This window comes from Serinus canaria, chromosome 3 (genome assembly GCF_022539315.1).
Source record: "Serinus canaria isolate serCan28SL12 chromosome 3, serCan2020, whole genome shotgun sequence".
NCBI classification, from domain to species: domain Eukaryota; kingdom Metazoa; phylum Chordata; class Aves; order Passeriformes; family Fringillidae; genus Serinus; species Serinus canaria.
The window spans coordinates 83,684,670-83,710,481 of NC_066316.1; the positions used below are offsets into that span (position 1 = coordinate 83,684,670).

Consider the following 25,812-nt stretch of genomic DNA (forward strand, 5'->3'; position numbering starts at 1 on the left):
GAGTGTTACCATCAACAGATGAAGACAAACTGAAATAACAGACTTTAAACATGCTTCTTAGCTCGAGAGAAAATTCATCTAGACAACAACGTTGCCAATTCTATTTTTTTTCTATATAGCACTCCCTTTGCCCCATATCTACTTGTCCTTAGTAACAATGAACTCTGGCAGCTTTTTGATTTGCTATTAAATGTAGTAAAAATTTGCATATCTTATGATGCTTTATAATGGTCTCCACTGATTGTTACAGAAGTCACTTTTAATTTCAATCCATCTACAGAAAACTGTTCCAAGTACAGACAAAAGAATGAAGCAGTGACTAAAGGAGTACAGATATCATCAAGAGAGTAGACTAGAACCCTTGAATTCTGTCACTTCCAGGTGAAAGAGGGAAGAGAATGAAAAGCAAACTCATCAGCTGATGCTACCTGTAACCACCTCATCTAAGAATGCAAAAGGAAACATTGTAAAGCACATGTAATCAGGTATAAGACACTTCTCAGTCAGCAAAAAAAAAGAAAGGCAAGGGGAAAAAGTGTTTGATTAAAAAGAGGAAAAGAGAGAGAAAAATACAGATTTTTTTTTTCCCCAAATCATGGCCATGTGCATAATATACAGAAAAGTCCTTACCTTTTTCACTGACACTTTCACTTTCTATCTCCACATCTTCACAGCTAGTATATTCTGGTGTTGATGCCCCTTCTTCCTCTGAGCTACTAACTGACATCTGCCTTTTCTTTCCGCCTCTTTTTGCTCTATGAGGCTTTGGAGGGGATGGCCGCACTGATTCCGACTGGTCAGAGCTAAGGGAATCATTCCTTAGCATGGTCTCCATTTTCTCCCGCTTTGCTTTTCGCATGAGAATAGCAGAGCTAGGATCAAGGCGGCTCTGTTTTATAAAGGAATCGTGGTTCTTGTATTCTACGTGTTCTATAGGAACTGGACTATGCCTGGGAGTTGGTGGGCTATGATTAGTTAATTGTTTAGAAACAGAAATTCTTACATCACCTGTTCTGTCTATAGAGTACGACCTCTGAGTTTCCACAAGAGATTTTCTGTCCTGAGTTCCCTGTAATTGTGAGCGTTTTCCTAATTTATTCTCAGGTACCTCCGCTTCCTCCATTTCTGTGTGTGGCAAAGCTACATCACTGTGTCTTCTCTCATGGCGTGCTTTAGAAACTTTGGCGTGCATGCGCATCTGCTGCTCCTCAGGGTGTGGTTTTACAGGGTATCTTGCCAGATTGGGGTCACTCTTGTAACGGGTATGATATTCATCTTCCTTCCTTTGTTTTTCATCGTCAGGCACTTTGCCTTCCTCAAGTTTCTCTGGCAAGTCTGGGTAATCCTGGGACTTGCCTTTCTCCAGCCTTCTACCTTCATGCCGCTCTTTACGCTCCCTGTCATCTGCTGGTCCTTCTTTCTGAAGTGAGGATTTTGGCACACGCTTACGCTCACTCTTTACACCTTTGCCATTCTGGTCAGAAACCAATACTGCCTTCTTCCTACAACGAAAAGGAGTACAGTAATATGAAGAATTCAATGGAAAACAGAAATACTTAGATACAGTTATGGAAAGCAATTTCAAAACCAGGATAAGCTATGGCAGGACAGAAAATACTGAATCCATTAACATGAACTAAATCTATTAATCCTTGCATCTTAATTTTATTTTCCAATAGCAGACAACTGCCAGAGTCCACAAAAACATAAATTATGAATGGTCCAATTAATAAGTAAAATCAAAAACTAATATTGACATGGATAATTTACCATCATGGAAAGACCCACAGTTGTCTTTGTAGTAACTGCAACATTATGGCAGAGTACTGGAGTATGTTCTCCATTTTTCTGGCAGCAGTCATGGGAGTTACAGACTAACCACACAATTCACTTCAAGTGCCCTGATAGCATAAATATTAATACCACCAAATGGAGCATCTACCACAATAATATTACAGAAAGAAGTAATGTAGTTATAAAAAAATGCAAAAGATAATATATCCAGAAACACTATTTAAACCAGTTTGATTTATCTTTGAAACTCTAAAAAGAAGTGCCTGTTTCATAAGCATGTAAAGGAAAGCAAATTGGTTCATAGAGATAAATTAATGGTATTCCTTTCTCCAGCAATAAAAGAGGATGAGAAGGTAATTTTTCTATGCAGACATAAGTACAAAACAATATGAAGCTGAATGATTTTTTTTTTCTCTTTCATATTCTGCAAGCCAATATGCAAGCCAAATAATCATAAAATTCCCTTATGGTGGATATTTTTATTTCTCTCATCATTCCAACTGCCCTTTCATTTAGCGGTTTACAGATGAATCCATTGATTATGAAGAAGGATAAATACAGCTATACAGTGTATTTGAGAAGAATGCACACCGGGACAAAGTCACCAGGACTTTGTTTTGTGGCACTGAATCTTCCGTTCCACAACTGACATCTTTGGATTACATATCAAAGACCCTCACAAAGAACAAAGTTGGACATCACCCACATTAAGCTCCCTTCTCTTTTTTTCTTTTCCCCCATCTCCTGTTTCTCCAGAGTTTTTGGCAATTAATGGGACCTGAACTTACTATAGTCTTTAATCAGAATGCTTGGAATTAATCTGAAACTCTCAGTGACAAACAAAGAACACGAATTTTCTATAACCAATATGAACATCTCAGTTTTGGGCAGCAAAGCAGAAATCTAAGGTGTTTTCCTGCCCTGAAAGTTACAGCTGCTCTGGGAGCCTTCCCTGTGCTGAGGGACAAAAATCAACAGAATTATGGAAGGGAATCACTTACACAGTACATATATGTAACACTAACCTGAATTTGATACAGTTAAACCCAGACAGATCTCACCCACACAGTAAGTTACTAGCCACTGCTCATCATCCATTTTCAGCTCCAACAGCTAGGGGGAAAAAAATCACCAACCATTCTGGCCAGAATCTGGAGAATTTTCTATGGCAGGCTCCTGTTTTGCTGCCACAGGCTCCCTCCTCAACTGCTCTGCCATCTGCCAGGCAGCAGCCAAAGGAACAGCAACTGTTTCATCACATTAGCCTCTCCTGATTTGCTGCACCTCAACCCATTCATCACCTCTTTACCTCATTTAAAATAGTTTGCTTCTGGTCGCTTTATCCTTGCAAACAACTTGCTCTGCATTCAAGATGGTACTATTGCTATTCTACACGAATGTTAACTTCACACACGGAAATGAGGTCTTTTAACTGTATTATTTCTAACAATAAAATTGGAGATAGCATTGATGAAGAGATAAAACATAAGGTAATCTGAAAGAATTCCACAGGGTGTCTTCTGATTGCTTAGGTGTGGATTTTTCAGGAGAGTGTTGTTTTAAAAATTCAAAATGCTAAAGGCTTGCTCTTTGCTTAATAACTTTAAAATACCAGCCAAATTTAAAATTTAAAAGTAACCTACAATTCTGTATTCAAAGTGTACATCAAAATGCATTGAAGTATATGAGAATACCCATAAAATCCTTTCTTTCCTCATTTTTGCTGCACCGACCAAAACACACAATGAACTTGCCAGCAAAAATTTATCCTTCCCTGGTGAGTAAATCAATTTAATCTTTGTTTTTACACAGCAGTAAACATACAGAAGGCCCAACTGAACTAGCATTTATAATTGTAGGCTCTATCTAGACAGAAAGCATTACCTCTCTTTTGGAGGTTCGCTCCTAGACCTTGAAGCTTGCTTTTGGTCCGGGCCCATAGCCGGCTGTGACACTTCTGCTCCTTTCCTCCGGTCAGGCTGCACGCTGGAAGGAGAGATTTCCTGGGATGAGGCAGCTGCAGTACTCAGGGGAGTCTGTGACCTCGATCGCTCTTGAAGTCTCGCTTTCTTTTCTCTCGGTGCGTCCGAGCTTGCGCCCGTGGCCGTATCACTCAGCGTTCCGTCCTGGCTGGGCGACGGCTGTGGTCCGCTTCCGAAAAACCACGCTCCAGATTTCGTTAGGATTTCTTGTTGCTTTCGACATAAATTGCATACCCACATAACCTAGTTGAAGACAACAAGAAGAGTCAGTGCAGCTGCCTCCCAGAGCCCGGAATGCATGCTCACTACGGCCGAGCAGGTACGACCTCTGCCTCTCTGAGCTAGTGAGGCTGGTGCTCATGACAGGACCCAGAACATGCTTCTCACTGGCTAGAGCCAAGCATCCTACAGGCACATGCTATGCGAGCTTCTCCAAAATGTGTTGTCAATATACATCAGTCCTACCTGTGGCAATCCTCCCTCAGCCCAGCCCTAGTTCTCCTCTGAACCGACCACATGAGCGCTGCTTGTTGGGGGGTTGATGCAGCAGGGAGCGGGTTGGGTTTTTCCCACTGGTGTGGATCGCTGTCAGGACAGACAAGCCCACCAGACTGCAAATGGGACTTGTACCTCAGGGGGCAGTGTCCTGCCCAGCTAACTCCCAACTTCTGTGGTCACAGAAAATTGACATGGTATTTTCTTTGGAATTCATTTTCTTACATTAAATAACTCCACATTATCCTGCAAATAAATTCATTATGTACCGTGAATGATTTTAGCTACACCTACTGCAACTACTTAGAGGTGTAAAGCAAAACCTTAAGAAACCTACTAACAGAAAACTAAATACATCAATGAAAAGAATGCAAAAGTACCATATTCTGTACTACTTGCAAATTATCATCATTATGTCTTGGAGTGATAGCTGCAAATAATAAATTAAAAAACATGTGTCTCTGCAAATCACAATAAAGTTGTTTGCCTAGACCTTGGTGCCTAGGATTTTTTTAAAAATTGAGGGGCTTAATTCCTTACACACAGATACACATGAGCACACACATTAAAGAAAGACTTTTTGTTTCCAGCCTGTATATTGTAGAGACAGTCTTATGTACAGGAGCAACTCACCAGAGAAAAATAAATGGTTAATCAAGACTAGAGTATGTGAAAATTTAGGAAAAAATTTAGACAAAGAAAAAAGCAGTTTTCAGAAAGAATACAAATCAAGCAAAATGCATGAAGGATATAGAAGAGAGAAGATTTTTGTCAGAAATAAAAACAGAGATGAGAGGAAACAAAGCTGATTATTACTAAGGAAAATGGTAAAGTAAATCTCTTCATTTAATATGGAAAGTATATAGGAATGGGTATAATTGCAATGAGGCTAAGAAGAATGACAAAAGAAGGAAAAATATGCTTGAATTATTTTGTGAAAAGACAGGAATGTTGCAACAGTCACAAAACTGTACAGTGCTTAAAATAAAAAGAAGAGGAAAAAAACACCTAATGGAAGAAACTGAAACAGGACAAAGTTCTGTTACTGAGCTCTTTTACTCTCTGGCCTGTGGAGGTAGTGCATGGCTTACAAGGCACAATGAAAACTTTAGGCATTCCCCATGTTTAAAATAATAAACATTTATTTAAAACTCTAGAATAGACTATCTTTGTAGGTCTGAAAACTACATCAGAACTTCCAAGTGCATTCCTGCACTGTTTGACCAAACCACACAGAGAAGACATCCAACTCTCTACCCTCTGCCAGGATTGTACCTTTATCAAAAGATAACTGTTCTATTTCTTCTGTTTAAGAAGGAGAACAAAGTATCTACTAATACTTTAATTAAAAAAGACCCAACCCTAATCAAAAGCTACAGTTATTCCAACAGGGGCATAAACATATATCATGATAAGAACAATAACACTCAATAGGATAATAGAAACAGCAACTTTGACAAAGATAAATTCTAGACTTTCAAAACACAAAAAAAAGTCCTCTATTCCAAAATGTCTAATTTATTCCATCCAGTACACCTCAAAAACCAGCAATTCAGTTTATAGACCATGTGTTCTAAACAGAACAGACTGTTAGTCTAGCAGATCATTATTACAGGTATTCAAAAAAGCCAGCAAGGCTAAAAGGAAAAAAAACACATTTTAAAATACTTTTATAGGATCTGCCACAGCTGTTAGTTCATTAGACAGCAAAATTGTGCATGCAAATGTGTCTGTATATAAAATCCATGTCAATGCTACAAACCAAAGTGAGTAGCAAAAAATGCCATTACTTGCATTTTACCAGCTTCCAAGAAAGGTTGAAAAAAGTGTTAATTAAAAAATTAATCAACTAGATTTTGTTTAAAGGATAAGGAATATTTAAGTAAAAGTAAATTTAATTATCCCAATTAAATTACATACATGTGTATGTATGCAAGCCCAGTAACATACTTCCTTTAAAACTTAATGTATTAAATAATTTTAAATATGTATCAGTTATGTAATAAACTTCAAGAAAATACTGTTAATTTGCATAATCACCCTTGATACTGTAATTAATTTTATGCAAAAATATTATAAGATACAAACAAATAAGAAAAACTAATGCACAAAGAGACTCCGAAAAATACAGAATACTGAAAGAAGAAATACTAGACAAGTAAATACAAACCCATTTTCTTACAGCTATTTTTAAACTCTGCCTCTTGGACACAATACATACCAATCAGCACAGATTACACACAAAGGAAATCTGTATTATACTCACATAGAAGCTAAACTACCACCCCTGTTCAGGAATCTCTTCAGGAATTAAAAAATGCTACAGTCGCCTTGAGATCTATTCGGTCCAAAAGGAAAAATAATAAAAGCTCTTCTTTAAGAGGAGAAAAAAAATCAAAAATTGAGGTGACAGAGGAGTTTCAGTGACAAAACTGTATATTGAAAAACATTTTTAGAGAAGTATGTGGAGCAAGCAATTCAGCAGCATGCAGGAATTATATCCTGATTGAATAGACTGGGATGTGGTCCAAACTAATCTAAACTAAAGCAGGTCTGTGTAATAACTTATCTTAACAATCCACAGATGTTAGGCAACCAAACAAATGCTCTGATGAAGGATTACAGTTCTCTAATGTGGCTTCTGGACCTCCACGCGATGCATCAGTAAAATGAAGAGTGTAAGACAATTTTACTCTGGCCTGTCACTTCAAAAATAGTTTCTGTTTACTCTCCTCTGGCCAGTGAGCTCTGATGAAGTGCTACAGTAAGTCATTCAAGACATCCAGAGTCTGGTTTTTGTTTCTGGGTTTGTTTCTGGTTTATTGCATCCTTGCACACGTCAATGCCATTTCACACGTGAAGCTATTAGAGAGAACCAGGAAAAGGGAGCTCTTCATTCAAAGGGTTCATATCCATGGCTCTGGAAAAAGGTGCATTTTCACAGCATAGCAAAGGGTTCTGGGCTTTACTGCTACATAACAAAAAGTGGCACACACAGGACTCAGCACATGTGGGTCAACCGTGTTCCCACACAGATTCATGTGGAAACTTAACAGGCTGCGTGAAAACATGCTAGAAGGATCCCATGCTTGCCTTCATGTGGAATACAGAGTGTTTCATTCACAGAAAAAATATTCCTCAAACTTACTCTTACAGGTACTGCTGAATGTGATCCACAATAGGGAGGAACAGAATTCCTGTACTAACACAACATGAAATTCCAACTTGAAAGAGCCCATAGTAAGTAACATATATATATATATATAACTATACACACAGAAAAAGCATTTTCAGTTACAAAAATAAGAACAATTCTACATTATTAAATATTTCAAACCTGCATTTTAGAATGCAGAAAAAAGGCTTTTTTTCAAATTTAAATTTGGAAACTTCCAAACATGCACTGGGATGCTTAAGTCAAATTGTGGGGGGCACAAAAGTTATACCAGATTTATGTGACACATGCCAGGCAAAACTCAGACTGAGGTCAGAGCAAGCTCCCCAAATCCTTCACCCAAGCCCAGATTCTGAGGAGGGTCCATAAGGAGCACACTCCTTTATGCTTCCTGAGTTTAGAAATTGAAATCCCACAATTAGGATGACTCCCATGCACCCCGTTTCATCCCTATGCAGCAAATTAGGTAACAAGTGTGCTAACAGAGCAGGCCACAAGCTATTCCTTACTGAACCTTCACACCACCTTAATTATTTCTCTTCTGAAGGGTGTGCACACTGCATTTTTTCAGGTTGTTGATTTAAATTACATTCCTTCTATGAACTTTTGGAAGACCGCAGTTATTTCAGACAGATCTAATTATTCAGACCCTCTACACTGCCTGAGGCACCATTAACTTCAGCAGAGCTCTGCCACCACCCTAAAAGTCATCTCGAAAATCAAAGAGAAGAAACGATAATAATTACCTCCCACCAAATTTTCATTCACAAAATTAAGTTAGATTATGCATCACTTAATGTTTCTGAGATAACATAAAAACATGCAGCAAACCATGAAATTATTATACAGCATTGCATTTATCTCTTCTGCTATATCAAAATTATTTCCGTAATAAAATCCTAGCAAAAATGTTGTGATCTCTTCACTCCACTAAAATATAAATAAATAAAGCAGAAAATCTGCTTGAATACTTACATTAGTCCAAAATCTTACTAAATAAACAACTCTGCCTTTCTAATGAATGTGTGCTCATGAGTCCAATGTTACATTAAATATATCTTTCAAAATGTACAGACAGCTGGGTGCATCCAATAGCTCCTGCTCAGCAAAAGGAAAGGTCTTCTCCCCAACTGCCTCCTCTCTTTCTTCCTATCTGGGTTTGTTCTCTCCCTTACTTGCTCACAGGAAGGTTCCCTGTGCCACATACTCACTTGTATACTGTTCCTTGACAGTCAGGTTCTCCCAGGAGCCACTTGTACTTAAAAACATTGCAGAAACTTATCTGTATTTTCTTAAACTGGTTTCATTCTCTGTCAAATCTATTTTTTTCATGGAGGGAATGATGAGTAGTGAAATCATGTGACCAGAAACAGAGGCAAATGGGGATAATGGGTTTGTTTTACCTACAGCACTGTCTCAGCATCTCCCCTTAAATTACATCCTGAAATGACACCAATACTGGCACACTAGACTTGCACAGAAGCATTTTTGAGCACTGAAGCCAAATGACACAAAATAATCAGTATCTGTGCTAGGATCTCTGCTCTACTTCAAAGCAAGGTGACTCCAAACAAGGTGCTTCCTGGAGGTGCACCACAGAACACTCCAATTCCCCACCTCCCAGGAAAAGTTGATAAGAAAATGCAGAAGACCAAGAGTGTGCCAAGTAGCCTTGCATCAGTTTACTCACACTGATACTCTAAAACTTAGGAACGGTCCCAGATTATATTTAATTTATTAGTGAAGAAGTAACTGAAGAGTCTAGGTTCTGATTTTCCTAAAGCCTCTCCTCTGGACTGAAGGGTTCAAGAGGACTGTGCAATACTCTGCTGCCCACCTCTCCAATCAGGGAGAGGACCACTTTGCCCATGCTGATGGTCACCACACATACAGGGCTCAGCCGTTTCAGAACAGTGACAATATGCCATTTTAATTTAATACTCTGTTCTTCCATTCCCATGGAAGCAGATTTTCTTCAGAACTTAGGTTTTCAGCTAGATATTTTTATTCCAGTTTGGCAAGAAAAGGAAGGTTTTGCAGACAGCTTATTGGGCTCTTCCCTATTTTCTGCCCACACCCTATAATAATGTGCTACCCCACTGGACAAATACAACAAAAAATTGCACAGACATCGAAGTTTTCAGATCATTATATTCTTGAAAGTTACTTAAACCATGCAGCTCTATAAAATTCCTATAAATATTTCATTAGTGCAATCTCACAGAATCGACACGGCAATTCAACCACGGCATGCTCATAGGAAATGAGGCTGCTCTCAGAACTACCTGCTGCCTTGAAGCCTATGGTGCCATTTACAAGCTTGACTGAGAGCTTCCAGGAGGGATGTTTAGAACTCTGCCTTACCATAATTTTCCACTTGCACAAGAGACTGCACCTCCTACTCTTTTTCTGCTTGCCTTCCAGTTCATTGAGACGTTACATTTTCAAATGAGATTCTGTGTGTACAAATAAGGATTCAAGTAAGATACCTAAATTGTTTCTGTCTACAGTGAAATTACTATAGGCATGTCAGGTATTTAGGCCTCCAGCCAAAGAGAGTCCACTCACTTTCATGTAGAAAACAGTGAAATAAAATTAAATCTTATATCTGATGAGAGCCTAGTGCCTGTAGCAGTGAGTCAGCTTATCCCAGCTCGCTGCTACAGGAGTTAGGTTCCCTGTGCCACCCACATGTATGTGTCTCATGTATGTAGGACATAAACAATGGCATTGGATGCCTACTCTTAGGCAAGTAAGCACACAGTTCATGTACTGATCCTAATCATGTTCCTGGCTTAGGTTCCTAAATCCACAGCTAAAAACTGCCTGTAGGAGGGGGAAAAGATGCAGTGGAGCAGTGATTCAAGGAGTTAACATCAAAAGGGAATTTCATGCTAGTTTTGTTGTCACTGCTGTTAGCAACAATGTCACTGGTCATTTTAAGATTAAAAAAAGAAAAGAAAAAACACCAGATTTTCTTCACATGCCCTTCCACCAAAATCTCTCAGCTACTGCTGCCAATCTTTCAGAAAGCTGCTGACAACTTTCCCAGAAATGAAACATTATCTAGAATAATCCTGCAGCAAACTGAGTGTTGGGACTCAGACACGTGGGCAACTATAAAGTAACAATATGAAATATCATCTCTAAAACAGCACACTGCCATGTTCATGACACTACTGCAATGTACTTCTCTGAGAATATCTTTGGAGCTCAAGGAAGAAAGCAAAATCACTAGCGGTGAAGGCAGTAGTTGTGTCAAAAAATTCACACCAGCACATTTACATACAGTAATTTAAATATTCTTCCCTCCACGTTCTTTTCTAAATCTGCTACACAAAGAAATTAGTACTAAAAAAATACCACGAAAACTGCATTGTCATAGTCACAGCTGTGATCTTCTAAAGCAAGACTACGGCTTTGGTCTCTTTCTTCATAGCTTAGATTCCTTTTCAACTTTATTTCTTTTGCCTGACTTTCCTTCAGTTTCTTCTGATGACATAGTAGCCATGAATTGCTAGTCACATTTTCTGTAACATCAATCTCCATTTTTCACAGACCACTAAGTTACCCTAGAAATTATTATCGCACAGATAATTTTTTTTTTATTCTTCTAACCTTCTACAAAAAAAAACCTAAGAAATTTTGTATATTTATTTGAACATTTGGCTGCCTTGATGAGCCACAGAAGCTGTACTCCTCTTAATCACTCTGTGGTTCCCATAGTTACAGATACACATAGAACACAAATATTTTTTTTTTTTTACATTACAGAAATCTGACAAAATAAGGTAAATGGCATGAAACAGCTCTACAGTCAGGACTGACAAAAAGTTTTAGTTGCTATTCATAAAACAGAGACAACTCTGTTTATCCACTTCTACATTTACAAACCACAGTAAAAATACAGAAATGCTCAGAACCAGACTGTCTTTAATCATGGATGGCTATTTTCATCATTTCTGTGGGAGCTTTCATTACTGTAACATTACTTATTTTTTTATACTCTCCTTTTATATAATGCATCTTTTTTTTATATACATATAATTATTTATAAAAAGCTCATGGAAAGAAAAGTAAGTGGGTGAACTGGTGCAGGTCATAGGGGAATTGATACACATTAAAAAAATTTTGATTTTTTATTCTTAGGCATACACCTAAAAATATTAAAAATAGCATTATGGATTCTACATCCTTGGAAACATTCAAAACCCAAAAGAACACAGTCCTGGCAACCTGATCTGCTTGGACCTGCTCTAGACAAGAATTTGAACTCTATGATCTCCAGAGGTGTCTTCAAACATCAAAAACTCTGTGAAACTCTAAAGAATAAAGGACTGACAATAGCCTTATTGTTCTTCTGCTATGTTACATACTTTACTGCTAGAAGGCCTGCCTCTTTCTTGTCTCACTATCTTACACAGGTTTCTGCCCCAAAGCAAACCATACATACAACCTGAAGATCTGAGTGCAGAGGCTCTGAGCTCACATGAGGGACTTTGGAAAGCCCACAGCATGCTGACCCATTTTCTTCCCAGAGTATACACCATGATATATGAACACAGCTATGAACAGAGCTACTTCCTCAGCTATCCAAGAGCTTAAGATTACTTCTACCAAAAGCTGGTGGAGTGACTGAGTGCTGGAAAACTTCCAATATGATATAATGAGAACCATTATATTATATTATTGTGTGTGTGTGTGTGTGTGTGTGTGTGTGTGTGTGTGTGTGTGTATATATCTCCAGAGATTTCAGAGATTAGGTCTTTCTATCCTGTGTTGAAGCAAGCTGATGGCATTCCCTCCAGGTTTGAGAGGTTGTCTACCCAAAACATGTATTTGAGGTTCCCAACCTGTACAATGCCTATCACTGCCAAGTTAATCAGAAGAAGATACTGGCCTTGACTGCCACCAGGAGCACGGGGTCACCAGGAGATCTGTTCTGGGCACCTCTGTCTGCAGAGGCAATTGGGAGGAAAGAAAAATGAACACAGGAAAGGAGCAATGCTTACAGACATTGCTTGGATCCACAGGAAGAGACAGTGGAGCTGAGACTAACAAAGCACTAGGAAGACGTGATGCAAAAACTCAGGGGCTGTGAGGAAGAGGAGGATTATTACTGGCTGTAAATAGGGATAGCAGGCTGGCAGTTAAGGAATACTCCTGGTGGGAATGGGCTGAAAGCACAGCAGAGTAACAATCATGGTAAGACAAAGATTTTTATGGATGATGTAACAAGCTGCCAAAGGAACATAAGGGAGCGTGAGCAGCATATTTGGATCTGTAAGTTATAACAAATGTCCAAAATCTTCTTTGGAAGAACAAAATGTTTGGGAGAAGAAAAGAGCATGCTTTTGACATATTGCAGGATCATCTCAGTGCGGAGATCTCTGCCATGCAGCTTGACAGAAATCTTCTCTGACCACTTGGATCGATCATCTTTCCTCTCACAGAGAATCACGATTTATGAACATGAACTCCGCTTGGACAGAATTCTCCTCTGTGCCCCACCAACTCCTATGCTGAGAAGTTCTGGCTGCTGAGTTTTCTTCGAGCTCCCACACTCCCAAGACCACACAAAGCCTAGAATAAGTCTGTCAGAGCCTTGCAACCAGACTGTGAAATTAGGCATCTAATTTGTGAGTGGTACAGTGGGAGGAGAGTGGCACCAAGCATATGCTTCCTCCTGTGCCTGGGCAGCTCCACACACAGCCCTGGCTCACCACCACTGTCTGGGACAGTCCTCCTGAGGCTGAGCACAAAGATGTGGTTTCTGATCTGTTAGAAATACTTTTTTTACATTACATACTACACAGTACTAAACAGAATCTGGATACACCTGGAAATGGAAGCTTAAACAAAATCATTATAAATCTCCACCAGATTGATCCTGCATGTTTTAACTTTTCTTAAGAAAACAAAAAAAAAGCTCTCACTGAAAGAAAATAAATTCTCAGTGAAAGAGCAAAACTCACAAATTGATATTTGTGAAATATTTCAAGAAAAAAAAAAAAAAGAAGCATTATGGTGTAAATTTAGCTGGACAGAACTTTTCATGTTGAGCATCATAGGGTACCTTTAGTACTTGTTACAATTACTACTACCCAGAAGGATTTTAACAAAGCACCAAATAGGATTATGCTGTATACATGTTATATATATTCAGGTTTCACCATCTATCCTTAAGTTTATAGTTTTTTTTCACATAATTAGAAATAATTAAGCCTGACTTTTTGTTATGAATGTAAATGCTTATATCCTTATAATTATGTAAAGCATAATTATATGCTTATTATCCTTATAATTACAGAAAGAAGATTCTTCCCACTGATATCATCACAGCAACTTCTTAAATGTTTAAAACAAACACACACTTTATTTGTACAATATCTACCTTACATGGACCAGAAACCTGATCTCCCCAGACAAAAAAATCTACCAAAGTATCCTGAGGAAACACAACATATTGTAAGTTTGCTCAACATCTTATTTGCAGTTACTCCCTTACTAAAAGGATGACACAGGGTTTTTTTTTGGCTTTTTGTTGTTTTGGTTTTTTAAAATTTCATCTTTGTTGATCCTACCTTCTGAGATGTCCATGGTCCTTTCTTTTAATTCTCCCACCTCTCGCTCCAGGTGCAGAGTCTGAGGCTAAGTTGATTAAGTCTGTGCTATCTGTGCTACCAAGCTCGAGCACAAAGGAACCTCAGTAAATCTGGCATGGAAGATTTGAGGAAGGGGAAGAGAGAATATCAGTGTTCTACAACAAATTTGAGTGGATATTTCAGATTTATTTAAAAAAAACCAACTGGGGAAAACAATGTCTTTGGTAAGGAAAAGTGTAGCTTTTTAGGAAAGCAAAGACCATGGGAGACTGCAAAAGGGTTAAACAACTGTGGGTCTGAATATGGAAGATTCAAAATATAAGGAAAAGGAAAATGGGGCAGGAAAATGCACCAGGAATTTTGTGCCAGTGTAAGAATATTGCAATTTTTTAACTGATCCAAACAGCACGTTGTTGACAGCAAATTTACAGACTACACCCAGTATTAATACCAGAGGTTTACTGTTCTGAATTTGCAATACTACTGGCAGGCCACACAGGGAAAGAGGGAAGTTTCAATAGGGTAAGATGATGTACAGCAGTGCAGAACAATACACTCAGAAAAATCAAACAGTAATGACATTTCGTTATCTGATGAAGCTACTGTTACAAAAACAGGTTAAAATTTGAGATCAGAACTTTGCTAGATGAGGAGAACAATTCTGATCTTCTGCACTTACCTGTATATTCTCAGATATCTAGTCAGGCTTTGTAATTCCTAAACAAATAAAAGGCATACAGTGCAGTGACAACTTAAGGCTATTTGGGGAAGAGGCAACAGTTAATATTTTGCCTCTTTATTATCTGAAATAGAGGGCTGTCTAGTCCATGGTGGTACAAATACAGGGACCATGAACTGGACTTGTGCTCACATGCCTGTCCAACAGAAGCAAGCAATCTTTTTTGTCAGATAAGGGATTTGTGTGCTGCAGCTTTCTGTGTGTGTCAGGAGTTAAATTTAATGGCCAGCTAGATCCCTTATATAAAAGAAAGAGAATCATGTCAGTAACTAAGAGAACTTTCTTATTCCCTGCTTGGCGGAAGGCAGCTTTGCCATAGCAACAGCTTCCAGAGCTGGTGAGGTCCATCTACTGTTGCCTAGACTTGGATCACCTCTCCTGCATACTGATATTTGCTCAATATTCAGCCATATTGATGTAGCTGGACACTAAACACAAACATGGAGTTTGCAGGAAGCAGGAGTACCTCTGATCACATTGTATATCAAAAAATAACTTTTAGACACATCAGCCTTCTGCTGGGTTCAAAGACTGTGCCCATTTTGTGAACTGCAAAGATCATTTCCACCAAGACATGTGATAAACATTCTGTGCTCAGTTACTGTTCCTCTCAGTTTTGATTTGATCCTTGCATGTTCTTGTGACTCCATCTTTGAGCTTTTTTAATTCAGATTATGTAACACTGCCAGCAGAATGATCTCAGCCAAACAAATCAACTTCAGTTATTTAAATCCAAAACAAACATAATAGACAAATCAGACAATTCCACCCTCATCCACAGTCACAGGGAGAGCTTTTCAAGAATATATTATTTCAGTAGTATCTACTCTTTCTAGAATCTGAGTTTAATAATTCCTTTGTATTTCTCTCTAGTTTATAATTAATTTTAACTTTTCACTGGAATCAGGTCAGTAGACTACATGTTTATTTAAGGTTAGGTTTATTCTGGTTGTCTCTGTAAGTTTTAGGTGATTATACTAAAACCAGCGGTTTATCCCAGCTTAAATACAACTGGTTTACTGGAGGTCAGGCTCTTCTGGCCCTGCTGTCTTTAATAACTCTCCCTTAACCACTTCAGTTCTTTAGACAAAAGAATTCAGGGAAGAAGGGTAGACTTGTGAGATGAGGTGGCCAAGAAGAACAAATGTCCAAGAGGACATGGATGAAGAGATAAAAAGGTTCAAAGTAGGGTGACAAGAAAAGAGAGGCAACAAGTTGAGGGAAAAAATTGAGAGACAGACCTTAGGGAGAAAGCAGGACAAATATCAGAGATTATGAGGAAACTAGTGTGCTGAAAAAGCAACTAAATTGGATTGCTTTGTTATCACAGAGCAAAAGTTATTGCATTTGGAACAGAGATGCCACATGGACAAACAAAACTTACTTCAGAGGAAACTCTACTTGCTTTTCCTGGTTTAAGGATTTTTCTTTTGGGTTTAGTTTTTTTTCTTAAGAAAAGAAAGAAGGCATTTGGAGATTCAGGGTTGTCTTTCTCTTTTAAGAGAACTTCTTTTAGGTGAGCTTGACATCTCTTCAGGCATAGCTAGCATAAGACATTCCCAAGCCTACACACACTATGACAAAGCACCTCACAAATGAGCAGACCAGGACTCTCAGTATACAGCAGAAAACAGCAGCAGACTGGTTGTGAGACACTAAAGCTCTAAATGCAAACAAAGCACTTCCAGCAGCTTTTGTAACAATCATGTGGCACTGCAGACTTTTATTTGCAAATTCTTCACTTTTTTCCTCCCTGCTTATTTTAAAGAAACAAAGTATTCTGAAGTTTAACATTCAACCACTAGAAGAGGCCTCTATTTTTTTGCCCTGAGTACAAGAGATGAGAGTATTGCTACCCTTGTAAGGGTTTGCTGCTTGTAGACTATTACAGAACTGAACAGTTTAAGATCTGCACTGAATGTCATGCTCTGCCTAAGTCATACTATAGCACCAAGTCCTCTGTATGATTTTAATGGCTGTCCTTCAAATTAAATCAAAGCAGAAGTGACTCTTCAATTTCTAAATCTAGATGTCTTTATTTCCCTTCCTCTCTAATATATTATTAGATTCAAGCATTTTGTTTGAAAGGGTTGCTGAGATTATGCCATGTCACTTGCTGTGCAAGCACAAGGAGCTATTCTTTTTGAAACATTTATGGTATTTGCTAAACTTAGCCATGCCAAAATGTTTATTACACAGAAGCCCAAGAATTGCTGTATACTACATTAATCTTGAACAATGCTCTCTTTCCCTGCTGTTTGAAGTACAGGAATCTAAAAGTTCTTTGCACTCATTTGATACAATAGTATGTGACATTTAAATTGAATAAGGAAATTACTGGGCAGCAAAAGTCAGACATCCAGAAAGCTATCAGAAACAAGAAGGAAAAAAGACTGAGAAAGTACATATCTTTCAGATATTCAGTAAGATAAACTGCTAAGAAATAGTAATTACTGGAGAGGTTATATACTTAAAAGGACAGAAAAATAAAACCAAAATAGAAGCAAGGAGAAAAAGGTGATTTTCTTAGCCAAGAAACGTTGTGGTGGCTACATTTATAACATAGATATGGCAAAAAAAATGGAGATTTTAGCTTGCAATGCATCTAAGAAATCACTAAAATGCAGATTCCTACCAAACAAACCCAAGGCCTTAATTGACTGAAAGAGCAGAGAGCACCCTGTGTCAGAGGAGTTCTGAGAACAGAGCCAACTTACAAGTAGTAGAAGGTGTTGTACATCAGAAATAATTTAATAATTTATAATTTAATAATTTGCAATCTAATAATTTAGCACTTCCAAAAGACTGGCTTTTAAAAGCAAATGTTAGAATAGTTAAACCCCAAATGTGATCTTTCTGAGGCTAAAATAGAAAGACAGCCTTTTTATGTTGATGTGAGTTTACAGTTAGCTCTGTGATCATCATTTAACTCGTTTTCATCCACATGGTGTATACAAAGTTGCTTTTTGTATGATTCTAATTTATTACACAATGTATAATGTAACAGTGGAATGCTAAGTGCAGCATTATTATCTACTGAATATTTAATTATAAATTACATTAAAATGGAAATAAAGCCTGTAACACTGCCTCAAAAATTGCCATGATATGGTTTCAAAATTTAATTGTAATTAGAAAAATTAAGAGAAGTTGAGAAAAAAAATGAGAAATGAAAGTGAGTGAATAAGGATAATTGCAACCTATGAGCCACTGACTGCACAAATGATAGAAAATTAAGAAAAAAGGGAAGTATTCCAAAGTTTTAAAAATCTGCACCATTTGCCCTGAAAACAAGCTATTGTTTCCTGCATCAAATCCAAGGATTAAACCCAGTCAGTTCACAGAAGACAGCAGTAACTATGGGTACCTATGGTTTAAGAAGAGGAAGGGATTAGGCAGAACATGGCAAGCTGATCCCATGATATGCAGAGCTACAAAAAGAAATGGGCCTTGCCAGCCCCAAGGTGAGGGAAGGAAGAGGGGAGGAAGGTGTTCAGGGGAGGAAGCACTGCAGTCCCCTGAGCAGGGATTCTCCTACATCCCGCAGACAAGACCAAGCTGGGGAAGGTTGTCCTGACAGAAGCTGCAGCCCCTGGAGAAACCACAGGGGAGAAGGTATTTTTCCAGAAAGACTGTGGCCCACAGAGGACTCCAAGCTGGAGGAGGAGGGAGAATAGAGGAGAACTATTATGGACTGGTCCCAGCCCATGAGTGATGCCCTGTGCCACGTGGCTGGACGAGGCAGAGGAGTAGGGAGTGGAGTGATATTGAGACTGCAAAGAAAGGAGAAGCAGAGGGGTATTTTAGGTTTTGTCTTTGCTTCACACAATCGAACTCTATTTTAGCTGGCAGTAAATTCAATTAACCATCCCCAAGCTGAGTCTGGTGGTAGTTGGTGAACCAACTCCCTGTTTTTATGTCAGCCCATGAGATTTTCCATCTTATTTTCCCCCTTGACCTGTTGGAGTCTCCAGCAGCCAGACAAGGTTAATCCACCACAGAAGCCTCTCTAAAAAGACTTGCAAATGAAGAAATGTGTAAATCTTGTATTTGTGAAACAAACTGCATAAAAAGTTTTTTACAAATGACCGAAAGCCCATTTACAGTCTCTGGAATTTTAAGTTTATCCCCATAGTTTTCAATGGGAGAAAAAAATCATCTGGATGCATTTCAGCAGCAGCCCAGATAGATTTACCAACCTTCTTAATCAAATTTAACTTAATCATGAACTTCCATATCAAGAGACTTAAAATTCAAGTTATTTTCTATGCAATTACAGTCACTGAAGCAATCATTTCTGTTTATCAGTGGGTCTTGCAAATAGAGGGCCAGATTTGTCAAGCTTTCAACTCTCTTTTCAATGGATAACTTGGAAATTTAGGCACATGGTCTGGAGAGAACTGAACCTAGAAGTGTGCAGCAGATGTTGACACTCCATAAAGCTTTTGCTGCAGTAACTTTTGAAGGTGTGCATCTCTCTCTAGCATTTCAACAGGAGCACAATTTCTGAGAAACACACACTAGGTTAGCATAAGACTGCCTGCCAAACCTGCCTGAAACTTGTGTAGCTTGAAGCATTGGGCTCCCTCCTTGACTTGGCTGCATGGCTAATTCCACCTGCCTTTTGTATCCAATTAGTCCTAATTGCCTACATGACTGCCTGTCATCTTCTTTTTACAAAAAGAAACCATTTCTCCTCAGACAACTAGACCAACTTGGTTTTTCTCCAATCACCATCTTACCCTCAAGAAGGCTAAAACATTCTATCCTTGATTAAGGATTTTTATTCCCTTAGCTGACTTGATCTTTCTGAAGCTGAGTACTCAGCTGAACTCTACCATTCTCATTATCTGAACACTGCGCATAGCAAATTTTCAACAAGTTTATGACTGTCTCATTGCATGGTCAGAAAGTTAAAAATAAAAAGGTTTTGGTCTTCACAGGCCTATGAATTACACTCAAAAACTTGAAAAGATTTTACCAACACAAATAAGCATATCCTAAATAAAATACTGAAAATTTAAGTGTGGTTTAGTACAATTTTCAGTAATATTTGCTTGTCAGTGACTGTCTGTAATGTAGGGGGGAAAAAGCCAAATTGAACTCTCTCCAGTGGAATATATTCACAACTTTCCACAGATCACAGACTGCATAAGACTATATACCCTCTCTTAAGGAGGTCAATTCATGTAGGAGACAAAAGGTTAAAAAAAAACCAGCTGGTGCATGAATTGTCAGGTTGCCTGTAGAGGAGAGAACATGTAGGTTTGCACAGAAGATTCAGACTTGAGTGTGTAGAGTTTCATCAGAAGCAAGACTAAATATAGGTTTCCAAATGTGCCTACAGACCATTGCTGCTGTACAATTTCTTTCTGTAACTGATTAAAATCTGTTGTAGGATTCAACTGCCTCAACACTGACCTTCATTCCTACTTTCAATGCCCTAACATTTCCAAAATATGAGCATGGAGCTGTAAGGTACAGCGTGGGTATTACCTGAGAGCCACCCTGAGTGGGGCAGCTGCTGGGGGCTAGAGTAAAACTCTGCAGTACCTTTTAGGAGACTTGATGACTTGGGGCTCTGTCTGGCTAAACAGGAGCCACAGTTGAGAAAGATGCAGAGCTGATTTAGTCTAGTTCAAAACAAGCTGAAGCACTCTAGGACACACTGATCTCCCCCAGGACAAAAGCATAAGCTAACATATAATGATCTGGGTTCTCATAATATGAGGGATACTCATCTGGAACTGGCTCCTACTCAGTCTGGCAGGAAAATGCATTGACTTAATCTCCTTCAGACACTTCACCAGTCTACACAAAGACCAAGAGATAAGCTCCTCTAACATCAGCAATAGGCTCTACTAAACACTCCCTGGTTGATGAGGAAAACATCAGGGTATGGAGTGAAGGGGTGTAACCTGCAACACAGGATATCCACAAGAGTATGTTTGTATCTATGCTGAAAGCTTAGGGGGCAAAAAATCCCCAAACAAAAACATAAAGTAGATTAAATCTTCCTAAGTTTAATTCACTTGTTGCTTTTTCTACTGCATTAAACTTACGTGACCAAGAAGCTGCCTCTGTGGTCTCTTGACCCATCCACAAAGGCAGTGAGTCCCTGAAATAGTCTAGAAAAGGAGGCTTCTTTACAGCTAAAAGGACTAATCCAAATAATCCTGAGGGGTAAAGCTGTTGGGCTGACAAAGGTCTTGAAAGCAGTCCGCTGATGAACTTTCAACTGCCCTGTCTCTGTCTGTAGAAGATATTTGGTCAGAGAAGAAAAAGTAGAAAGATAAACTTTGCTGATGCACACACAGGTATGAGCTTTGATCATTTACCACATGTTGCAGACAAAAAGTTACACTACCATTATTAAAATCCAAGCAACATACAAAAATTTCCTCCAGTCATGACAACACAACCATCATTCCCATGCTCATCTATTTACAGACAGTCCTACCAACAACTGCTCATCTCTGTGATTAATCTGCACTTCCCAGGAATACTCAACTTTTTAGAATGCAATATCCAAAATAACTCTCCCAAAACTCACCACTGCAAAGTGTTTTGCTATGGGACTCTGTTTTTTATGAACAAGTTAATAACAAATTTAATAGACTATTGAGAAATAACATTTAACTCCAAAAATTTCATAAACCTGTTGCATGTAAATTATTTGACAGGTGTTTTAGCTGGAATACTGAAACTGCACAGTACATAATTAAACTTCAGCCTAAATAACACACAGCATTTTGGAAACCTCAATCTGGATTAAAAAAATTTTTGGGTTTTAACTGGTCTTTAAAGAAATTCAGATTACATTTTGTCCAGATTTTCATTTAATCTCTGACCAGTCATTAAACAACTGGTAACAGATACTTTACATCATTTTATCATCATAGTTTTGGAGTGAGATTTAATTTATCTCTGTAGGAAGGCTGACTTGCAGATGGGTCCTTATATTAAAGGAATTTGAAGAAACTCACAAAATATTACAGAAACTTTGTCTATAGATTTCCTTGCTTGAAATACACACTTCTATCTTCAATTATGCTTAATAAAACCATGTACCTTAGGTATATGTATGACAAACTATCCTACATCCCCTCTAATTGCAGCACTGGAGATGTATAGACAGAAGTATCCATCCCTTAAGTAAAATTACAAAATGCTCTAGAATGCAAAACATATAAAAACATAGATGGAAGTATCTTTTATCTAGGACATTACATGGCTAAAAATACACTGAATTTAATCCTGGATGAGGATTAAGTTATTTATGATAAAAAGATAAGCAGCAAGAGAGCACAGATTACATTTAGCCCTCATAATTTCTTTGTTCTCTTGAAATATATTTAGCTACTTGTTGATTTCACATAATGCATAATAGGTCCAAAATCTTACCAAATCTCTCTTTGCAGTAGGATCTCTTTCTGGCTACAAATACTTCTGGTTTTGTAGCGCTGGAATAGCCCAGGAATTCAGTTCACTAAATTTAGTTCTATTTAGAATTCCTATGTTATTTTGTAACTGCTAAACCCAATTTTGCCTCAGCAATGTACATATCTATTAATTTTAAATATTAGGAGTCATACTTAGTCCTAACCCCCACATATCACATTAAAATCCCATCACATAGAAGAATCTCACATGAATGAGGAGGACTACAATGATTCAAATATTCAAATCGAAAAACACGAATTCCAAAAAGAAATAAAATGATCAAGTAAAGAATTCATTGGGCTTAAGGGGCAGACACTGGGCTGTTAAATCAGCTGAGCTTAAATGAGTGCACTCTCACATGCCTGGGAGCTGGCAGCTGGTTTTTGTGTGACCACAGGTAAAAAGTGTATTCAGAGGCTGAACAAGAGGATCCGGTTAGTTTTGCCAAAAGCTCAGGTCTTCCAGGGAAGGATGATGCATGATTAGAAGACATCTTTTATTTTATAGGATCCTTTTACAAGAAGATTTTTCATAGTTACCACAGCTGGGCACAGCTTGAAATAAGGGGCATGATGCTGGATTGATTGTCTTCTAGCAATAAAATATACCCAAGTACATCTAGGAAGCAGATCACTGCTGAATAAACTGAAGGTGCATTGCTCAAATAAAAACAAGTCCCATCAGGTGCTGCTACAGGACTACCAGCTCTGACTGAGCTCACTGACAGCAGCAGTCAGCTCTGCTGGTGCACCATATCCCCTCAGGCATCCCCCAGGAGAACACAATTCTTCAAGTCTCCTGAGCCTAAACACAGCCCTGGACATCTGCACGTTTGCTGCTCTCCTCTCCCTCAAAAACACTGAGGGACAAAAAAAAAAAAAAAAAGAAAAAAAAAGAAAAGAAAAAAAGAGAAAGTGCCTGCAGTCTCTAAAACTAAGCTTTTATTGGAGTATCACTTGGAAGAGATACCAAGGTTTCTTTCTTCTGGGTGAATCAGATTAAAGTTTAGATGGTGTGAAATATTTGCCTGCCTGGTTTGTCTCTGTAAAGTGATCTCTTCTCTTCAGCCCTCCACAACAAGGAGGGCTTCCAGACAATATTTTTCTACACTTCCAGATAATTTTTTGCACCACAACTTAAACTGCAAATGTCAAAACACAAACCCACCTCTCTTGGTTTGCCAATAGATGGCACATTGTTATGGGGCTCTCCAGAAACAGATGTGTTAATTTTGGATACATTCACCTGAATCATTCAAAAAATAGCACAAAATAATGACATTCAGGGTTCTGTCTGACAGATGCCTCCTACATTGATAGGCCACCTCTCACATGAACAAATGCTGGGTGAGCATATTAACTGATTCTACAAAAGTACACACATTTTATGACAGTCAACAGTAATAATGGTATTTTTACTTGATTTCTATCTTCAAAGCACTGCACACTACAAATTCATTTCCAGTGATCAGACCTGCCATATGGAAGCACATTGGAAAAGTGGGTTATATCCAGACTCACCCCACTCTCATGCAGATGGACTCCCCAGGATTCCCCACTGTCCTTCACTCACATTGCAGACCACCAGTTTCAAAGAGCTGTAAATCTACCCAATGAAGTGAACTTATTCCCTAAATGCTGACATAATAAATACATGCAGAGAAACTAGTCATGGACAAAATAAATTCAGCTATACCAGTCACAGTCTCTGTGTTCGTAATTTATTCTAAACTTATGTTTTAATACTCAAACATGGCTTCTTTATAAACTGAAAAAAAGATCACAACTAAGGCAGCTAAATATTATAGAAAACCACATTCTTAAAATTTAAATTTTAAAGACAATGGAGATACTTTTTCTATATCTTCTTTATCAAGATAGTCTATTTGCTTATTAGTTCTGTATTCCATAGCAAAAAAATAATAGTATGTTTATTATATGTGGTATACAGAGATCTTTGATATCTTGTATGATTTTTGCAGTGCCAACAAGTAAGAAATTATTTCATTGCAGAAATTAAGATAATAGAAATATAGTAAATACAAAATACCTTGCAAATAAAATATTTGGCTTAATTTGAAATGCAATAGGGCAAGCTGAATTCAGAAATAACAATTGCAAATTTGATGTGGCAATGAAAATGCTAGTGGAGTTTTGGATTTTAAGACACCATAAAGGCAATAGTCCAACAGTAATAGTAGTGAGATTTGATTTGACTTTTCCTTTCAATATATATCTACAGTTGAAACTAATTAACTAAAATAATCTTCCTTTACACAAGGCCTTGAATCCCATCTCTTTACTTACAGATATTTAGGTCATAGATGAATCATGTTTGACAAAAAGTGAATAAAAATACTTCTATATTGTTGTATTTTCTGAAACCAGTACTTATTAGAAAACTGCAACAAAATCATTTCAGCCAAGATCTAAATACTAAGTTAAAATTTCCTTCTAGAAAAAAACACAAAAATAAAAAAATTTCCAAAATTTTGTATTCTGTCTTTGTAGTGGGACTGACCCAAGTCAGGTAGGAAGATGTTCCTCTTCAATACTGACAGTACTGTAACCCATCTGGAAAAGCAGGTTTTATCCCAATGGAGTTCAACAGTGATCTCCCACACCTCAGATAGTAACTGAGCCAGTAGGATATACAATATTTTTGGGAGAACCACTGGAAGGCTCTCCTGGTCTTGCTCCTCAGCTTTATATCATCAACTAAACTGGACCAAACAGAACATGAGATCATGAGTGTTAAAATGATAAAAACACTATATTGAAAGAAATGAAAAGCTTAACATTGATTTGGTAGCTTTGGTTTTCCTTTCTCTCTGAAAGCTGAGCTGAAAAAACTCATCATAGTGCTCTTTCCAAAGGAGTCTGTAAAATTCTGAAATTCATTTGTCCAAAGCTGTAAGTCAGAGAATTATTCCCTAACACAACTTAAGGAGATTTTGGGTAAGCCTATAATGTGGTTAGTTATAATAAGCAAACAAGTAACAAAAATGACAAGAAATATCTTTGAGTTTTTCACTGTTCACCCTGCAAGTCAAAAGACACATGAATATGCCAAGCTGTAAGGTCCAAGTTCCCTTAGGTAGCCCTGCCTGAGCAGGGGGCATTGGATCAGATGACCTCCAAAGGCTCCCCCCAACCTCAAGCCTTCTGAGATTCTGTGACTGCTATGGCATAACATCTCTTTTTGTCCAGATAAATGGACACATAAATAATAACTCCTCAGGTGATTTAAATACATTGAATCACTAACAGACTTCAAAGGTCAAAAAATTGGGTTGCCCTGTACTTCCTGTATTAGGCTATGTAGTAGGCTGCACATATATGGTATGCATGTATATTCACTTATGAAAAATCCATATAATATATGCCTATACATAGATATACTGTGAATATATATATATATATATATATATATATACACACACGAAATTAGGTAAGAGGAGGTGGAATAAAGCCTCTCCTGAAATGCCTTATTGACCTTTGCAATCTTATCTTTTTTTTTTTTAATGCAAGTTTTTGCACTGGAAGGAATTATTACATTCAAAGGTATTGCTTTACATTC

At 37.9% G+C, this 25,812-nt stretch overlaps 1 protein-coding gene across 1 annotated transcript in view; it reads right to left on the reverse strand.

Moving 5' to 3' along the window:
• The window catches only part of RIMS1 (regulating synaptic membrane exocytosis 1), a 306,280-nt gene that overhangs the window by 156,153 nt on the left and 124,315 nt on the right, over positions 1 to 25,812 (reverse strand). The window contains exons 3-4 of the mRNA XM_050972851.1: positions 3,679 to 4,019; positions 631 to 1,502 (exon numbers count right to left, since the gene is read on the reverse strand). Coding sequence (XP_050828808.1) covers positions 631 to 1,502; positions 3,679 to 4,019 — 1,213 coding nt within the window. The remainder of the gene's footprint in view (positions 1 to 630; positions 1,503 to 3,678; positions 4,020 to 25,812) is intronic.